The sequence below is a fragment of the Aspergillus aculeatinus genome (assembly GCF_003184765.1).
Source record: "Aspergillus aculeatinus CBS 121060 unplaced genomic scaffold BO66scaffold_54, whole genome shotgun sequence".
Classification (NCBI taxonomy): domain Eukaryota; kingdom Fungi; phylum Ascomycota; class Eurotiomycetes; order Eurotiales; family Aspergillaceae; genus Aspergillus; species Aspergillus aculeatinus.
This window is the reverse complement of record NW_020291523.1, coordinates 11,909-30,250: the sequence shown is the minus strand read 5'-3', so window position 1 is coordinate 30,250 and position 18,342 is coordinate 11,909. Positions and strand designations below refer to the sequence as shown.

At 55.5% G+C, this 18,342-nt stretch overlaps 3 protein-coding genes across 3 annotated transcripts; 2 read left to right on the top strand and 1 right to left on the bottom strand.

Moving 5' to 3' along the window:
* Nucleotides 1-350: 350 nt before the first annotated feature.
* Nucleotides 351-6,937, top strand: BO66DRAFT_414612 (putative THO complex component (Rlr1); the record flags this gene model as incomplete). The annotated part of the gene is made up of 5 exons (XM_025649482.1): nt 351-373; nt 437-642; nt 701-1,496; nt 1,975-4,915; nt 5,186-6,937. 5 exons carry the CDS (start codon nt 351-353, stop codon nt 6,935-6,937), a joined length of 5,718 nt encoding a protein of 1,905 aa, XP_025499851.1.
* A 3,175-nt stretch (nt 6,938-10,112) lies between these two features.
* Nucleotides 10,113-13,375, top strand: BO66DRAFT_382112 (beta-glucosidase H). Its single transcript, XM_025645990.1, has 3 exons — nt 10,113-10,617; nt 10,701-11,307; nt 11,371-13,375. The coding sequence occupies exons 1-3, from the start codon at nt 10,548-10,550 to the stop codon at nt 13,226-13,228; spliced, it is 2,535 nt and encodes an 844-aa protein (XP_025499850.1). The 5' UTR covers nt 10,113-10,547; the 3' UTR covers nt 13,229-13,375.
* Nucleotides 13,376-13,650: 275 nt separating this feature from the next.
* BO66DRAFT_474507 (uncharacterized protein) lies at nt 13,651-15,789 on the bottom strand (the record flags this gene model as incomplete). Its single annotated transcript, XM_025653143.1, has 2 exons — nt 13,651-15,615; nt 15,721-15,789. 2 exons carry the CDS (start codon nt 15,787-15,789, stop codon nt 13,651-13,653), a joined length of 2,034 nt encoding a protein of 677 aa, XP_025499849.1.
* Nucleotides 15,790-18,342: the final 2,553 nt, after the last annotated feature.

Sequence of the window (18,342 nt, the reverse complement as noted above, 5' to 3'; positions counted from 1 at the left end):
TTGCTGAGGCGCTGATTGCGCTGATTGCGCTGTACGTAGTAACTAACTCTGACCTCAAACCTCATCCACTCTTGATTTCCAAGCATCGGAACTCCATAGACTTCCGCACTGCCCGCGGAGCTTAAGCTGTAATTGGGGTAAATTTTGTCAGTCCGTCCGTCTGTCTGCTGTATTTCCCCTCCACTCCCCCCCACCTACTCATGATATAAAGTAATCCTCCTCCTCCCCGTCCTCACGATCTCTTAATCTTCCTTTCACTGTCTTCATTCAACGAAACGAGAAGAAACTCGCATCATACCACTAGCACAGAACACAATCAAAAGCACAACCTTCTTTTACTGAAGCACAACATGGCTCCCATCAAGGCTTTCGTGTAGGTCTTCCCACTCTCTTCCTTACGCATAATAGCCTCTGACCAGCTGATTGCCTTCCACAGTACTGGCGCCACCGGTTACATTGGTGGAGACGTCTTTTACAATGTCCACCAGGCACATCCTGACTGGGAATACGCGGTGTTGGTTCGCAGCAAGGAGAAGGCAGAGAAGCTCTCCAGCGAATATCCCAAGGTTCGCGTCGTGTTGGGAGACCTAGATTCCGCGGATATCATCGAGGAGGAGGTCAAGAAAGCCGACATTGTTTTCCGTACGTCCCCCTCCGTGCAGCCCTTCTCCCAAATTACGAACTGACTTGCTTGGGCCAGACACTGCCGACTGCGACCACGTTGCGTCTGCTGAGGCCATCGCCAAGGGTGCTACCCACCACACCCCGGAGCGCCCCTTGTGGTGGATTCACACCTCTGGAACCGGTATCCTAACAGTCGAGGACTTCCGTGCCAACACCTGGGGTCGGTACCGCGAAAAGGAGCACGACGACTGGGATGGCGTGGATGAGCTCCTCAACCTGCCTTCTGACTCTCTTCACCGCAATGTCGATGAGATTGTCATTGCCGCTGGCAAGCGCGACCCCAACAGCGTCAAGATTGCCATCGTCTGCCCGCCTACAATCTACGGCCCTGGCCGTGGTCCCGGCAACCAGAAGAGTGTGCAGGCCTACTGGCTGGCATCTGCTGTCTTGAAGCGGAAGAAGGGCTTCTTGGTGAACGAGGGCAAGAACATCTGGCACCAGATCCACGTGCAAGACCTGAGCGACCTGTACCGGCTGTTGGGAGACGCTGCTGCTGCGGGTGGCGGCAATGCCACCTGGAACGACAAGGGTTACTACCTGGCTGAGAATGGCACCTTCGTCTGGGGAGACATCTCGCGGGAGGTGGCCAAGGTCGCTTATGAGAAGAAGCTGATCTCGTCTCCTGACGTGGAGTCCATCTCCGATGACCAGGTGAAGGAATTGAACCAGTTCGGTCTCTATGCCTGGGGCAGCAACTCCCGTGGCCACTCTTACAGAGGCAGGAAGCTGCTCGGATGGTCTCCTCACCGGCCTAGCCTGAAGGAGCTTATTCCTGAAATCGTCGACATTGAGGCCAAGGCGTTGGGCTTGCTGTAAATCGCAAACCAGAGATTGTCGTGTAAAATGAGGCTAATTTGATGAATGAAATGACTATCCCTCTCCAGACCCGTTTGTTGTAGGTTCATATGTAAAGAACAATGTTTATGGTTCCATTAGAAGCACATGTTAGCAAAGTCAATTGAGGCGGAGCGCGGAATACGGTAAGCGATATAGACGCGCTACCCGCTCAGCCGCCGCTTTGTTCCATTGCGAACCCGTCCGATGCCATCACCTTCGCCGATCCAAGCAAACGGACCTTGAAACTTCTCCCCAGGTGTCCGCTTATCCCTTTTGAGCCCCCGCATGAGTCTTCCACAGCAGGTTGTCGCCCATCTCCCTATATGCAACAAACATTGACCTTTTAATTGCAACCATCCCAATTCTTAGCCCATTGAGGAAGCTGACCGTCTCCAATCTAGGTCCGCCGCATGCACTGCGACCTGTCCGGAACTCATTTGTTCTCTCCCTCAGCCCTCTAGCTTCGATCGGCCCTGTCATGGCTCCAGGTGCCGGAGGAAAGAGAAAAAGAGGCGATCGATCGTGGTCTGGCGATTCTGGGAACGACGGTTCACGACCATCCCCCCATCGACCAGGTAATCTCAATATGGCGCAACACAATCACGGCCCGCAGTCTCGCGACTACGACTCGCGTGGCCGCGGACGGAGGCCTCCCGGCCGGGGAAGAGGGGGTAATATGAATATGGGTCGACGTCCCAGTGGCGATAGCCAGAACTTCCCCGGTGGTCGGAGGGACACGGCCATGTCCCCGCCCAGCAGCGCGCCCGCGAAAGATGTGCCTGAATCAAATCAGATTAACGGAACTTCTGCGAATGCCGACCAGAACAAACCTCCTCCATCACCATCGCCTGTAATTCCATCGGCCCAGTCACAGCCGCAACCTCAGACGCAGACCCAACCGTCACCCGCACCAACGCCCGCTCCTGCGCCTCCAATGCAAGTATCAAGTGCTCCCGTGCAGCCTCCTCCCGGCCCACCACAACCGTACGACTACGAGTACGTTACACAATCAGTGATCGATCACTGGGCCGCCTCTGGTAGAAAGGAGATCGTGGAGAAGGGTATCCAAGCGAAAAACACGCAAGATGCGTCTGGTCTGGCGTCCGTATACCAGGAGCTTATCCGCTCAGCCCTGTACGGCCGACTACCACCAGACCACGCGGGCTCAGCAGTTAGAGACATCATTGGCGATGATGTTACTGTGGAGAACGTCGACATGAACGGGGAGCAATCGACTTCAAGCACCCTTGACACGCAATCTCTTTTTCTAGACACCCTGTCCATTCTTACCGATTCCGACACGTCAAGCAATGCCCTGAGACCGCTTGTTTACTCCACTGGCATCAACCCAGCTCTTATGCGCGTGCAGCTCGACACGCAACTCCTTCAATCGCTCGGACTCGTCCGCGAAACCTTTACGCGTATGGGCATTCGCAAGCAGACCAACCTCTTGTACCGACAGTCAAACTACAATCTTCTACGCGAGGAATCTGAAGGTTATTCTAAGCTTTTAACCGAACTTTTTACGACAAGTAACAATGAGCCTCCATCCAGTGAAGTGGTGGAAGACACCTTTGAAAAGGTGAAGGCGATGATCGGTGCTTTCGACATGGATGTTGGCCGTGTACTCGACGTCACTCTTGATGTCTTCGCAGCGGTCCTGGTGAAACAGTATCGCTTCTTCGTCAAACTCTTGCGAGCTAGTTCATGGTGGCCGAAGGAGGACAACTTCCGCAATATGGAAGGTGGAAACCGCGATTCTGGTCTTCCCAGGTGGGCTCTACCTGGATCGACTGGGTGGGCGACTACAGATGAAGAGCGAGCCGACATCATGGTTGCGAACGAACAGCGCGATCGCGACTTTTGGAACCGGGTGAGAGAGATTGGGATTCGGGCTTTCTTTGAGATTGGCCGACGACCTGTTACTCAGGAAGAGGTACAGCGGATACTTCCTGAAAGCAACAGTCTTTCTGAGGAAGAAAAGTCAATGCGAAAGTGGATCGAGGAGACAGGCACATTGCCCCCTAAAGGTAGTCGAGTGGCGGCTCAGCTTCTCGGTTTCAAGTTACGCTTCTACTCTTCCAAGGCTCGCTCAAAGTCAGACGTTCTTCCAGATAATCTCATCTACCTGGCAGCTCTGCTGATTAAAGTGGGCTTTATCTCCCTGCGCGACCTATATCCCCATCTTTGGAGACCAGATGACTCAATGGATACATTGAAGGAGGAAAAGCTCAAGGAGAAGGCTGAGAGAGAGAGAGCTGCACGTCCGGGAGGTGGTGTCAATGCTTTGATGATGGCCGGTGCCCTATCGGATGATACTCTCCCCATGCCTCGCATTCGTGAATCCGAGCCCCGGTCTGCCACTCCCGGAAAGGAGCAAGAAGCGGACAAGGCTGCCGCTGCGAAGGCAGAAGAGGAGGAGCTGCCGGAACCTTCAGACCAGAAGGTTATGCTATTGAAAAGTCTACTGGCAATCGGCGCCCTTCCAGAGTCTTTGTTCATCCTCAGCAAATTCCCTTGGCTCATGGACGTCTATCCGGAGCTCCCGGAATTCATTCATCGTATTCTTCATCACTGTCTTAGCAAGGTCTATGCTTCGTTGCGTCCCCTACCCTCTGCTGAGGGGCTCAACGAACAGAAGCAAATTCCGAGCCAAGATCAGGCAGGCCTGGCAAAGGGTCAGATTCGTCTGGCTCAAGCACCACCACGGCGCGTCCTGCGATGGGCACAGCTAGACAAGGAGGATACCAACGACGGAACCGACTATCGCTTCTACTGGGATGACTGGGCTGACAATGTTCCCATTTGCCAGTCGGTTGATGACGTTTTCGCGCTCTGCTCTTCATTCCTCAATCTGACAGGCCATAAGATTGGTCAGGACTCTACTCTGCTCTCGAAACTTGCGCGAATCGGGAAGGATAGTCTCAGCAAAGACGATTCCCCCGAAAATAGGGCGCGTTGGCAGGATCTTTGCAAGAGGCTTCTGGTTCCGTCCATCAGTCTTACAAAAGCTAACCCTGGAGTTGTGAATGAAGTCTTCGATCTCGTCAGCTTATTCTCCAGAGAGACCCGTTACAACATGTACGCGGAGTGGAACTCAGGACAAACGTCTCGACTACCGGACCTCAAAGCCGCTTTCGACCAAGCAAGAGCCGAGACGAAAGACGTCCTTAAGCGACTGAGCAAGACAAACATTCGTCCAATGGCTCGTGCCTTGGCCAAGATTGCTTATGCGAACCCTGGAATTGTCATCAATGTCGCCATCAACCAGATCGAATCTTACGAGAATCTCATCGAAGTTGTTGTGGAATGCGCACGCTACTTCACTTACCTTGGATATGATATTCTGACCTGGGCTCTGATCAGTTCTCTTGGCCAGAAGGGTCGAAGCCGTGTACAAGAAAGTGGTCTATTAACTAGTCGATGGTTGAACGCCTTGTCCACCTTTGCAGGGAGAACCTTCAAAAGATATTCTGTCATGGACCCGGCTCCTTTGCTGCAATACGTTGTTGAGCAGCTGCGGCAAGGTAATTCGACGGATCTCATCGTCTTGGAGCAATTGATCAGTTCCATGGCAGGCATTATCACAGACACCAATTTCAACGAGGCACAAATCCAGGCCATGGCCGGTGGCGAGGTCCTTCAGGCTCAAACTATCCTTCAGCTGCTAGACAAACGTCACGAATCCAAAATGACCTCGAGACGACTCATGAAATCTCTGACAGTATCTAAACTCGCTGGTCAACTACTTATTGCTATTGCTCAAGAGCGCCTGACATGTATCTTCAAGGAAACCGAGGGCGCTTCGGAGCTGAAGCTGCTGGGTAACATTTTTGACGAGATTCATCGCATTCTGACACAGTACCTCGATCTTCTTCGCAGCAATCTCACTGTCGAGGAGTTCGATTCTTTCGTCCCCGATTTGGCATCCCTCATCGGTGAATATGGCATTCAACCCGAGGTGGCCTTTTGGATTCGAAGGCCAAGTATCGCGCTGAAGATTGCGAATATTGAAAAGGAAGGGCAGGAAGAGGATGCGGGGGCAGCTCATCGGGTTTCAGAGGACAAGCGTCAGCTCAAGATTGAGGGTGATAAGATGGATACAGGAGAAGATGGAGAGACAACCCCTGCTGCAGTGGAGCCATCGGCGGAGCACACTATGGAAGTGGACCAGGAGAAGCCCGAGACTGCAGATAATGCACAGGGCAATGCTGAAACAACCACTGCCATCCCCGCACCCGCTGAAGCGCCCTCTCTCAATCGAGTCATTCAAGACCTCCACGATCAAATTAGGGCGGCCCTACCTACTGAAACCTGGGGTACTGTTGGTCTTCATTTCTACGTCACCTTCTGGCAACTGTCACTTTACGATGTTCACATTCCGCAAAAAGCTTACGAAGATGAAATCGATCGCCAGAAACGTAAAGTCATCGCGATCAATAATGACCGTTCCGACATCAGCATGGCCGGCACGCAAAGAAAGGAGCGTGAGAAGAAGCAACTGACGCAACTGCAGGATCGGATCCTAGAGGAGAACAAAGCTCATCTAAAGGCCTATGGTCAAACAAGGACGAAACTGCAAAAAGAGAAAGACCGATGGTTTGTGGGCATGCGCGGCAAGCACGATGCTCTCAACGTTGCTCTGTTGGAGCAGTGTTTCTTGCCTCGTTTGCTCTTATCATCCGTTGATGCGTTCTATTGTTTCAAGATGCTCAAGTTTCTTCATACAACGGGTGCCCCCAATTTCCGGACAGTCGGCCTCTTAGATCAACTTTTCAAGGAGCAACGGTTGACAGCCTTGATCTTTCAGTGCACATCCAAGGAGGCGGACAACCTTGGTCGATTCCTGAACGAGGTCATCCGCGATCTCAGTCGCTGGCATGCAGACAAGACGGTCTATGAGAAGGAAGCATTTGGAAACAAGAAAGATCTTCCAGGTTTCGCCATGAATGTTGACCTCGAGGGGAAACCCACCACTTTCCTCGATTATGAGGATTTCCGGCGACTGCTGTACAAATGGCACCGTCTTCTGGCGTCCGCATTGAAGACATGCTTGAACGGAGGAGAATACATGCACATTCGTAACGCTATCAGTGTGCTGAAGGCTGTCGTCCAGCATTTCCCTGCAGTGAACTGGATTGGTCGAGATATGCACAAAAGCATGAAAGAACTCAGCGAGACGGATGAACGTGATGATGTCAAGATCCCCGCTGCTTCGCTCATTGGTGATCTCAACCGACGCGAAAAGAAATGGTTACTTCCCCAGGCGTTCAACATCGCCCATCAACCGGCGCCGGGCAAGGCAAATGCACCCAACGCCACAGGAAAGCCCGATACCCCGCGGCCTCAATCTGGAACCCCGGCTTCTTTGAATGCTTCTGCGCCCGAATTCAAACCCACAGCGGCCAATGAGTAAGTCCCTACAAGTCAACGTTCCCATGGCGGCAGATGTCCTAACACCCGATTTCGTCATTGCAGAAACCAAGATGCTATAAACGCCGAGACTTTAACTCGTGTAGAGGTTGAAGATGGTGAGATTGAGGATGCGAAAATGGCCGATGCTCCTGTAAGGAATGCGGAAGAAAGTACCCAATCAGCTCAACAAGCCGAGACGTCTGATACCACCGTCGCTTCTCAGCCTAATGCCGCTGAAGCCCAACCTACCGAAACGACAGAACCGAGTGGCCGCGCTCAGGCATCGGACGATAAAGAGACACCTTCTTTTGCTGCAGCGCCATCTGAAGGCGAACCTGCTCCTCGCCCTCACGTTCCTGCATTGCCTGCCGAGTCGTCAGCTGCATCTAAAGGTCCTGAGCTTAGTAGGCCACCGCCTAATATCCCAAAGCGCCCCGACTTCGACAGAGCTCCATCCGGGACACCAAACACCCGTACTCAAACGCACCTGCCTAACCGGCGACTGCCCCCACGACCTGATCTCATGGAGACTCGACGTGATCGACATCAAGAATATCCCCGTGGCGGTCGTTTCGATGGGGAACACGAATTCAATCGACCGTTTGATCCAGCGATAGGCGATAGGAGGGCATATGGCCGCCTTGATCAGGACTTCCCCGGGCGACCTCCTGTAGACGAGCCGTTCCGTGGCCCTCCTCTTCGAGATGGACGCTCCCTCCGGGAGAACGACTGGCCAGATCGGGCTGGCCGGCTGCGTCCTGATGGCCGCGAAAGCCTTCCGACTCCCCGACCAGGTCCACCAACCCACCCTGATCGGCTTGATATGATCCATGATCACCCCGAGCGGACCGGGGACAATTTCCGTAGGGGCGATTCAGGGCGGCAGGAAAGAGACGAGCGGAGACCCCTACCAACACGAGCCTTGTCGCCTGCGCGCATGGAGCCACCGAATCGACCGGAACGATTTCCGTCTGATGATCGCCGATCTGCCAACTATTCTCAGCAGCAGCTGCGCGGCGAAGATATGCCGACAGGACCCCGCAGCGAACGGTTCGGTCGGCAACCCATCGACTCTGACCCTGGCATTGACATGACGGCCGGACGCTTAAGGCAGCCAGAGCCACCGGCCGATGTGCCCTTAGGTCCCCGCGGCAGGAACATGTCAGGACGAGGTGGACGCAATGTGTCCGGCACATCCCACACAGGTCCCTCAGGTTCTGGCCCTACCGCTGGAACTGCGCCTGACCGCCAGCCCCCTACAGGCCCTGGTCGTCAGAATGCTCGAGCTGCGCCTGATCAGCCCTCTTCAGCGGGGCCCTCATCGCCTACCGCCGAGAAGCTCGACACCAGTGGTATCCATCCTGACCGGCTGAAGGTTCTTCAACAACAGCCTAAAGACACTTCTTATGGGGGCAGTCCTCGCTCGCACCCTCCCCCATCTCCTGTACCTGGCGTTCCTCCGTCCGGTCCCAGGGGGACTGCTGGACCCCCTAGTGGGCCATCATCTGGCCCTCGCGGCCCACCTTCTGGGCCTGGCTTTGGTGGTGGAGGTGGCGAACGAGGCCGTGGCGACAAACGCTTTGCTGGGATCAACAACATGCTACAGCAGTCAGGAGGGCCGCCCGACCGCAATCCAGGACCTATGATTCGTGGTCGGGGTGCCAATCGACAATCGGCTGGGGCGAACGTGCCGTCGCCGCAGTCAACGCGCCCTCAGACTCCCGTAGGCTTGGAGGAGAGTGGTCGCCTTGGCCCCTCTTCCCAAGGGAGACCCGATCTGCTTGCTTCACGGCCATCAGGAGCATCATACCCGGAGGATGACAATCCTCGAAACCGATTTGGAAATGGACGAGGCGAGTTGATGGACGAGAGTGGTTCCGAGAGCCGGCGATCCATGCGGTATTCTTCGGGCGGTAGCTTTAACCAGGATCGCAACGATCGAGAGCGAGAACGTGAGCGTCGTGGCGGCGGCGGCGGCGGCGGCGAGGATCAAGGATCACGGAGTGGCTCTCGACGGGAGGAGCATCGGGATCGTACACGCGATTATGAGCGTGAGCGCAGCCGTCGCAGCGATGCTGGAGCGGGCACTCCGCGCGAAGAGCGCTTCGAGTCTCGTGAAGTTGCCCGGCGGGGTGCTGGAGCACGCGAGGACAATCGGCGACGACGTGACCGTGAAGAAGGATCGGACCTTGCCCCGAGCAGTCAAGACCACGAAGGACGTCTCAGGCCACCATCATCCCTTGGAGGGCAACCTCCACCTCCACCGCCACCACCTGCTGGCGCAGAGGAGGAGCCACGACGCTGGAGCGGAGGGCGCGAAGGGCGAGACCGGGACCGCGATCGCAGAGGTGATCGCCAGCGAGACCGCGAATATCATCGTGACGGTGCTGGCGGAGGGCCTCATCGTAAGCGCAATCGACCGGGAGACGACGGAACTCATGGCGAGGGAGCCGGACGAGGAGGAATGCGCATGGGTGGTGAAAGCAAGCGACCACGACGTGGGGGTTAGTCTGGTATCCGCGGAATGACCTGTACTGCATGATAATGTGTTTTCTATTTTTCATTGACTTTACTCTCCCACACACCCTCTATACTCAATTCTCCCACGCCCTCTTCCACATTCCCAACCTCTCTTTCCCCATCCTTTTCATTTGCGCACGCTCACTCACTCTCTCTCTCGTTCTCCCTCTCTTCCCCATTGAATTTACTCTGTATCTTGTGCACTGGATCCCATGCATTGTTGGACGGTGTTAGGACATTTTGATTGAACGCATCCATTGGCTGAGCTTGCTTGCTTGTGATAAACCCTGGGAGTGAATTGCATGTGTGTAACATACTTAGTCAGTAGTACCCACCAAGTACGAGCCGATTGATAATGAGATGAGGCCAGGCTGGCCAGTTGTATTGCAATTAATGTCCTGCACCGATTTGATGATTCTTCCTGAAGCAGCAATGGTTTCCACTGGCCGTGCATTTGAGTGACACGGGCCTGACCAGTTGACTGACCAGCAGCAAGGAGAATTTCCCTTTCGGTCGCGGGCTTTTGATGACATGAACAGGCAATCGGGCCGACATTCCGTTCCGCCCCCTCGCCGGTTAATCTTCGGCTTCGTCTTTCCTTCCTTCTTCCACACCAGTTGTGTCTCATCTTCATACTCAAGTACTATGTCCAAACAAACGCCCAGACGGTTCAACCTCCATCCCGGCCCTACCAACCGATCATCCGTCAACAGTGGTGGATCCTGCAACTGGGATCTCCCCTGCTCTGCTCTGTGCTGCTCTTGGAGGCGGGGAGCTTGTGTGCGACATCCGGCTTCTTCAATGCGACTGACTGACTCAGTCCCACCAGAAACAAGGACTATATCTAGACTCTCAATTCCTTTCCTGCCCGGTTAAATTATGACGGCATTCCTTCCCCCCCCCTCCCTCCGCCTATTCTCTTATCGTCTTATCGCTTTATCGCTTTATCCTTAAACCCACCTCCTCCCTGGACCATAGATCCCTTGCAATTCATCCTACCCTTCCTCTCTCTGGAGTGGTAAAACTCTCCACCATAAAACGAAAAACAACAAAAAGAGTATAGGACTTGTTTGAGGTATAAGCCCCGCAAAATGACTCGCTTAGACGTGGAGAAAACTCTGGAAGAGCTCACGCTCGGTGAGAAGGTGGCCCTCACAGCAGGTAAGTTACAACATCGACATGCTGTGTCCGATTAGGCGTTTGTGTGTGTGTGTCCCTAATTCGACTCTCTTCGTTGTCATAAGGCATTGACTTCTGGCACACTGCCTCTGTGCCCCGCTTGAATATCCCCTCCCTGCGCATGTCCGATGGCCCCAACGGCGTGCGGGGCACCCGCTTCTTCAACGGCGTTCCTGCCGCCTGCTTCCCGTGCGCAACGGCCCTCGGTGCGACCTGGGACACGGAGCTTCTGCACCAAGTAGGGCGGCTGATGGGCGAGGAGTCCATCGCCAAGGGATCGCACATCATTCTCGGTCCGACCATCAACATTCAGCGGTCCCCGCTGGGCGGTCGAGGCTTCGAGTCCTACGCCGAAGATGGAGTCCTGTCCGGGACGCTAGCGGGCCACTACTGTCGGGGTGTACAGGAGAAGGGTGTCGCGGCAACTCTGAAGCACTTCGTCTGCAACGACCAGGAGCACGAACGTTTGGCAGTCGACACGATCATCACGAACCGGGCGTTGAGAGAGGTCTACCTCCTGCCGTTCCAGCTGGCGATGCGCATTTGCCCGACAGCGTGCGTCATGACCGCGTATAACAAAGTCAATGGGACGCATGTGAGTGAGAACAAGGAGATCATCACAGACATCCTCCGGAAGGAGTGGGGATGGGATGGTCTGGTGATGAGTGATTGGTGAGGCGCGGTCCCCAGCATTTTTCTAAAAGAGGGCTCGGAAAGCTGATTCCTTGGATGCAGGTTCGGAACGTACAGCACCTCCGACGCGATTAATGCGGGCTTAGATCTCGAGATGCCGGGCAAGACACGCTGGCGTGGAACGGCCCTGGCACATGCCATCTCCTCGAACAAGGTTGCCGAGTTCGTCATGGATGAGCGAGTGCGCAATGTTCTCAACTTGGTCAATTGGGTCGACCCGCTCGGGATTCCCGAGCAAGCAGAGGAGAAGTCATTGAATCGACCGGAGGACCAGGCGCTTCTCCGTCGTACAGCAGCCGAGTCGGTCGTACTCATGAAGAACGAGGGGAATATCCTACCCTTGAAAAAGGAAAAGTCGATCCTCGTTATTGGGCCCAACGCAAAATTCGCAGCCTACTGCGGAGGTGGCTCTGCGTCGTTGGACCCGTACTACACGGTGACCCCGTTCGAGGGCGTCTCGGCTAAGAGTCAGGGCTCGGTGCAGTTCGCCCAGGGTGTCTACTCTCACAAGGAACTGCCCCTGCTGGGCCCGCTCCTCAAAACGGAGGATGGTCAGACCGGCTTCAAGTTCCGGGTGTACAACGAGCCCGCGTCCGAGGCGAACCGGACCCTGGTCGATGAGCTGCATTTGGTCTCGTCGAGCGGCTTCCTGATGGACTACGTTAACCCCAAGATCAAATCTTTCACCTTCTACGTCGACATGGAAGGCTACTTCACCCCGGAGGAGGATGGCGTCTACGACTTCGGCGTGACCGTCGTCGGCACCGGCAAGCTCTACGTGGACGGCGAGGTCGTCGTCGACAACACCAAGAATCAGCGCCAGGGCACCGCCTTCTTCGGCAACGCCACCGTCGAAGAGCGGGGCTCTAAGGCCCTGAAGGCCGGTCAGACGTACCGCATCCTCCTCGAGTTCGGCAGCGCCCCGACCTCCGACCTGGACATGCGCGGGGTCGTCATCTTCGGCCCCGGCGGGTTCCGCTTCGGCGCCTGCCGCCAAGTCACGCAGGAGGACCTCATCTCGCACGCGGTGGACCTGGCCGCGAGCGCCGAGCAGGTCGTCATCTTCGCGGGTCTGACCAGCGAGTGGGAGACCGAGGGCCACGACCGCGACCACATGGACCTGCCGCCCGGCAGCGACGAGATGATCACGCGCGTGCTGGCGGCGAACCCCAACGCCGTCGTCGTCATCCAGAGCGGCACGCCCGTCACCATGCCGTGGGTGCACCAGGCCAAGGGCCTGCTGCACGCCTGGTTCGGCGGCAACGAGTGCGGCAACGGCATCGCCGACGTCCTGTACGGCGACGTCAACCCGGCCGCCAAGCTGCCCGTCACCTTCCCCGTCCGCCTGCAGGACAACCCCAGCTTCCTGAACTTCCGGTCCGAGCGCGGCCGCGTCCTCTACGGCGAGGACGTCTACGTCGGCTACAAGTACTACGAGAAGGTCGACCTCGCCCCGCTCTTCCCCTTCGGCCACGGCCTGTCCTACACCACCTTCACCCGCCAGAACCTCCGCATCACCGCTTCCTCGGCCCCGGAACAGGCCCATCTCGCCGCCGCCGCCGCTGACGGCGAGCCCATCACCGCCACCGTCGCCGTCACCAACACCGGCGCCCTGCCCGGCGCCGAGATTGTCCAGCTGTGGGTCCTCCCGCCCCCGACGGGCGTCAACCGGCCCAAGCGTGAGCTCAAGGGCTTCGCCAAGGTGCACCTGCAGCCCGGCGAGACCAAGGAGGTCGAAATCACCGTCGAGAAGAAGCTGGCCACCAGCTGGTGGGACGAGCAGCGCGCCAAGTGGGCGTCGGAGAAGGGCGTCTACGAGGTGCACGTCACGGGCACCGGGGAGGGGGTCCTGAAGGGCGAGTTCACCGTCGAGAAGACTCGGTTCTGGCTGGGGCTGTAACCGAGGGACCGATCGGTTACGCACAGGGTACTTTCCTGTTAATCACAGGACTGTCGTCATTCCAAGGCTGCTCTCTCTCTATACCGGTTATAGTCGAAGTTTGATTATATGTTCCTACGAAATATGCTATGACTTGATGGATACCTTATGGATATACAATTTTTGTTTCTGGACTGGCGTCTCTGCCATGGACGTAGTATCACCTGCATAACGTAGTAGATATCCTTCCTAGCATACGTCGACCGTCTGCCGCGGCTCTAACATCATAAGTACGATCGTAGATTTCCTGGGGGTGACTCGACTCGCGAATATAAATACATTCCGAAAAACGTAACACGGACATACATACATGATACATTTCAGAGACACATTTCATGAATAGATTCTTCCAATTCAAACGTTACTGATTCATAGTAATTCATTCATGTGCCCTGATACGGCAGCACGCCCTCCAGACCCGACGACGTCCTCGAGAGGCTCTCTATTTCCTTTTCCCGGATACTTCCTCGTCCAGTCAGCCAACCCGCTAATCGCCTGAACAGCGTCGTAGGCGTCGGCCGCCGACTCTCCATCTCTATCTCAATGATCGAGTCATCGTCGTCGTCGTTGTCATATCGTCGGAACCGCCGTCTCAGCTTCCCCGATACGGACGCCGTGGAGTGGCTAAGCGCCGACCATGAGGTCTTTGGTCTCGATGCACTGGTCCCCGGTCGACGCGGGGGGACGGTGTGCGTTGGTTCCGGGAGACGGGGGAGGGTCGGTGTCGGAGTATCGTCGGGGCCACTGCCACTATCCATGGTCGTGGGAGCGGGGTCGTGGCTTCTACGCGTGCGTTCCGTCCCGTCGATCCCCGCGGTGGTGGGCGAAGAGGATGATGACGAAGAGGAGAGGAGAAGGATACTCCCCGTCTTCATCTTGGTCATCACCGCCTGCTGGAGGCCGAGGTCGCGCTCGAGCTCTTCGGCCGAGGTCATGATGTGGGCGTTGCCGTTCGTGTCGATTATCGTGGGGGGCTCGTCTTCTTCTCCTCCTCTTCCTGACAGGATCTCATCTGGAGGCAGGTGCAAGGGGTATGTTGGTGTGTATGTGGAATGTCGCTTGGTCTTGGAGGTGTCGTTTTCTTTTTCTTCTTCCTCGGTAGCGGCGATTTCTGCTTCGGTGATGAGGACGGATGTTGTTGTGGCAGCGGCAGCGTTGTAGAGCCTCGACTGTCGAACGGAAGTGGAATTCACAGATGAGAGGCCGAGGCTCGGGGTGCTGGTTGTTAGGAGAGGCATCGCCACGCCTCCGGGGCCGCCTACGCCGCCGACTCCCCCGGCAGACGAGGTGATATACTCCGCGGCAGTGTCGGCGTCGAGGAACACCTCGACGTCGGAGTCGTTGGTGGCGTCGGGGCTCTCATCTTGGGACGCGGTAGGATTGTGTTGTTGCTGATTCGGCACCGGGTCAGTCGGGGACAGGAAGGTGGCGGTGTCTTGGTCTCGTTGGCAGGGCTTCTTTTCGTCGCCTGTCGCGACAGCTGCTCCCCGCGTCAGGAACTGGTGGTGGATGTGCTGTTGTTGGTTGTGGTCGACGGACGAGGTCGGGCTCGTGTCTTCGCTGCTCGTCCCGTTGTTACTGCTGTCTGTGGGCGAGAGACTCGTCGGCACGGTTCGGTAGACTGTGTTTTCGGACTCCGTCGTGGTCGTGGTGGTCGTTGATACTGTGATTGGACTGATGATGACATCCTCTTCGCCCTCGGGTGCTGTGGGCGAGATCGGACTAACAATCATACTCTCCTCTCCCCGTCCTACAGCCGCAGTAGCTCCCACCTGCGACTTTCTAGATTTGAGAGAGTCCTCGCCGTAGCTCGTGGTATAATTTGAGTGCGAGGATCCCAGCTTGGACCGGTGCCCCTCTCTCATCGTCGCTATACTCGGCTGTTGTGTCAACCCGACCCCAGAATCATGTTTCTCACTTCCATCCCGCGCAAAGATGCCATTTCCGAATCGTCCAATCATCCCATTGCGAAGCTTCTTGGTGGTACTGGACAAGAGGTACTTCGCCTCAACCTGCGCGGCCGCGGCCGCACTGCTCCCTGAGAGGCTAGAGGTGGCGGCTATAGTGGAGATACGTTTCTTTCGGGCTGCAGCCGCTTCTTTGGCGCGATTGGGGCAGTAATTGGAGGAAATCCCTTGCTCAATGCGGTAAACGAGCAATGAGCAGGCGTAGCGGACCTGAGCTTCCAGATCCGAGGGAAGCTCTTGGCGGGTGCTCAGGAGATTGTCTTCGTCTTCTTCGGCTTCATTTCGGGCGATGGCATTCTCATTATGCTTTTGTGGGGAGAGGTCATAGTATCGTGGAGGTTGGTCATCAAGGCTGTCATCGTGAAGGGCGAAGGTGGGTTTCTGTGGCTATTCCTTTAGTATCATTTTATTGACGTTGGTGAACCGCAGAGCCATGCTTCTCGGATTTGAGGTGCCTCGGAAGATTATAGAGGGTAAGTTACACACTTTTGAACCGAAGAGGAACGAAAATGAGGTGCGTTTTTTCAACAGGAGGTCCTTGGTCAGGAAATCCATATTCACTGTTATGGCCTTCGGGAAGGTGAGATCGGAAAAGGGAAGAGACGTGGATCTATTGGCGCGGACCAGTACTGTATATGATATTCTAGGCTATCATTGATCCCAGATTCCCAGGAAGAGAAAAAGATTGTCTCACAAACGAGAGGGCTGAATAGTTTGCTCGCATGGGAATGACGATTGCGACCAGGGCTGATTCTGAACGTCTTGGTCCGCTGGGCAACGCAGTGCCCAAAAGAGCCGCCCAAAACAAACTCTCTTTCTCTCGCGATTCGGCCCAACTCAATGGGGTCAAAAATGAACCGAAAAGTTGTCCGGGCAGCTGAGAAGAGAAAATACGCAATGGGAATTGGAATGCGGGGGGTGGGGATGAATAGAAAACAGACAATGCCTCAAGTCCTCGGGAGCACAGCAAACAAGAAGTAGAAGAATGGGAGCCCACCCAGCCAGCCTACAAACAAGCCACCTCCCCCCCATCATCATGATGACAGAAGGGTCTCGGACTCGAAAGAGATATGAAGTGCCTGCTTGCTTGCATTGCACATTGCAGAGGACTGGACGAGTCTCATAGCCTTCCAACCTGCATTGCATTTCCCCGACGATCGATCCTGATTCGCAAGGAGAAGGGAGGCCCGCGGGAGCTGCGCGCCGCGCGCGCGCACAACGGCGGCGGCCACTCCAGGAGAACGAGCGGGGAAACAAGCTATTAGACTTTTGTTAGGGATGAAACGGCAGGTGAGAAAGCGTGATTGGCATAAAAGCAGGCGTAGAACGGTTACGGTCACAGAGGTCGAGTTGAACTCTGGCGACGCTCAGACTGTCTGTTGCGGTGGAGGGTGTTGGGGATTGTTTGTGTGTACCGTTTGGCCCCCCGGCATCTCTCTGGACCCCTGCTCGCCCCGAGATTGAACCCGCAGTGACTATCACTCTTCAATGCAGGGTACAGAGCACGGTCATTCGCTGCAGGGAGACGAGAGGGAGGATCCAGCCAAATCCAGATCGTCCTGTCGCGGGAGAGGGAGGGCAGCAGACGGGATGGGACTGTACCCTTGCTGGGAACAATGAGAGGTTTCCACACAATTGGGATTCTTCTGCTTCAGATATGTGTCTCGGTCTGAATCTCCAAGGACAGGACTGATATCATGGGCCATTGAAGCTTCACATTGCCCAGACGAACAGCGAGCGTCCAGACCATTGCAATTAAGCGTTCAACGTTCACGCTCCAAGCCTTGCAAGCTTGAATGAGTCACGGACCGAATTCCATTGCTTTTCCTGGCAAAAGTCCCTGGCAAGGGGCGCGGGATGATTAGACTTCTCAATTCGCCAGCCAGGAAAGGGATCAATCAAGGGAGGGAGGGGTGGACCCAGACTCCTCTCCCCGATCAGGGGAATGCAATCGGATCCATCATTCAGACGATTTCCCGTGATTTCCGACAGTCCTGTCTGATGAACAGGGGTATGGCTGAATTACCCAGGGTCGAAGCTTCAAAGCAGTCATGTGAAGGCAATGCCAGCGAGAGGGAGAGAGGGGAAGAAGTCAAAAAGACCCTGGATGTGATGGGTCTAGTATAGCAGATATCATGTGATATACCATCTCCCTTCCACTTCAGTATCGCAGTACCGGTAGTGCCTACCACCCTCACACCTTGACTACCATATAACTACAATCGACTTCCAAGCTTGACCATCACATCAACTAACCTCTAACCTCTAGCCTCAGAACTACAGACTCCGAATCAACCATCCCCCAACAGAGGAACCGACGAAAGACAAGCTCACCACACCCCCCCCCCCCAAATCCAACACCAATCCCCAAACACCAAAAAGACCTATCACATTCCCCTCCCTCCTCCCTCCTCCCTGAAAGCCAATCTCCACACGACAGAACCCACCGGTACGATTTACACTTCAGACACCTCTAACAGCAAGCTGGCCGACCGCCATGCATCAAACCCCCTCCCCTCCCCTCCCCTCCGCCTTTCCCTCCCTCCTTCTCTGTACGTACGGTAATCAGCAGCCCTGCGAAAGCCATGCAATATAACTAGTTACCGTTAATTAACTTGACCCTCCGCGCTCGTGGAATTCCCACCCACTCACCGGCCATTGCCTCGAACTTTCATGACGCCATTCGACGTCATCGCAATCACTGATTGATTTGTATCGGGGCACGCAGTGCCACACACACGCATTGAATCCCCGGATTACGCGGGGTCAGAAATCCGGATTCTCGTGCAGGGTGCAGAGGGATATTACGAGCCCCCGCCCCTCGGGCCCGGGGTGCGTTGGTTAGAGGGTTGTTCGTGCAGGGTGGGAGAGGGTCTGTTCGCGCTCTGCGTGCGGTGCATGCCTTTGGGGTAGAAGGTTTTTAAGGGATTTATGAGTAGACGAACGCATGGTAGGTTGGGTTGGGTTGCCTCATCTGTATACATGAGACCCATGGGTATGTCCGTGAGTATAGGAAGATGAAGACTACCGAGTAGGAGTACGGAAGCTATTATAGAAACTGGCTACAAGACAGAAAGAAGAGGGAACAAAAAAAAAAAAAAAAAAAAA

What these genes read in the sequence shown, in the direction of transcription:
- BO66DRAFT_382112 (XM_025645990.1), top strand. Translation starts at nt 10,548, where the DNA reads ATGACTCGCTTAGACGTGGAGAAAACTCTGGAAGAGCTCACGCTCGGT. An exon ending in GAAGGTGGCCCTCACAGCAG is followed by an intron (nt 10,618 to 10,700) that starts GTAAGTTACAAC and finishes CGTTGTCATAAG; the next exon opens with GCATTGACTTCTGGCACACT. An exon ending in GGTCTGGTGATGAGTGATTG is followed by an intron (nt 11,308 to 11,370) that starts GTGAGGCGCGGT and finishes CCTTGGATGCAG; the next exon opens with GTTCGGAACGTACAGCACCT.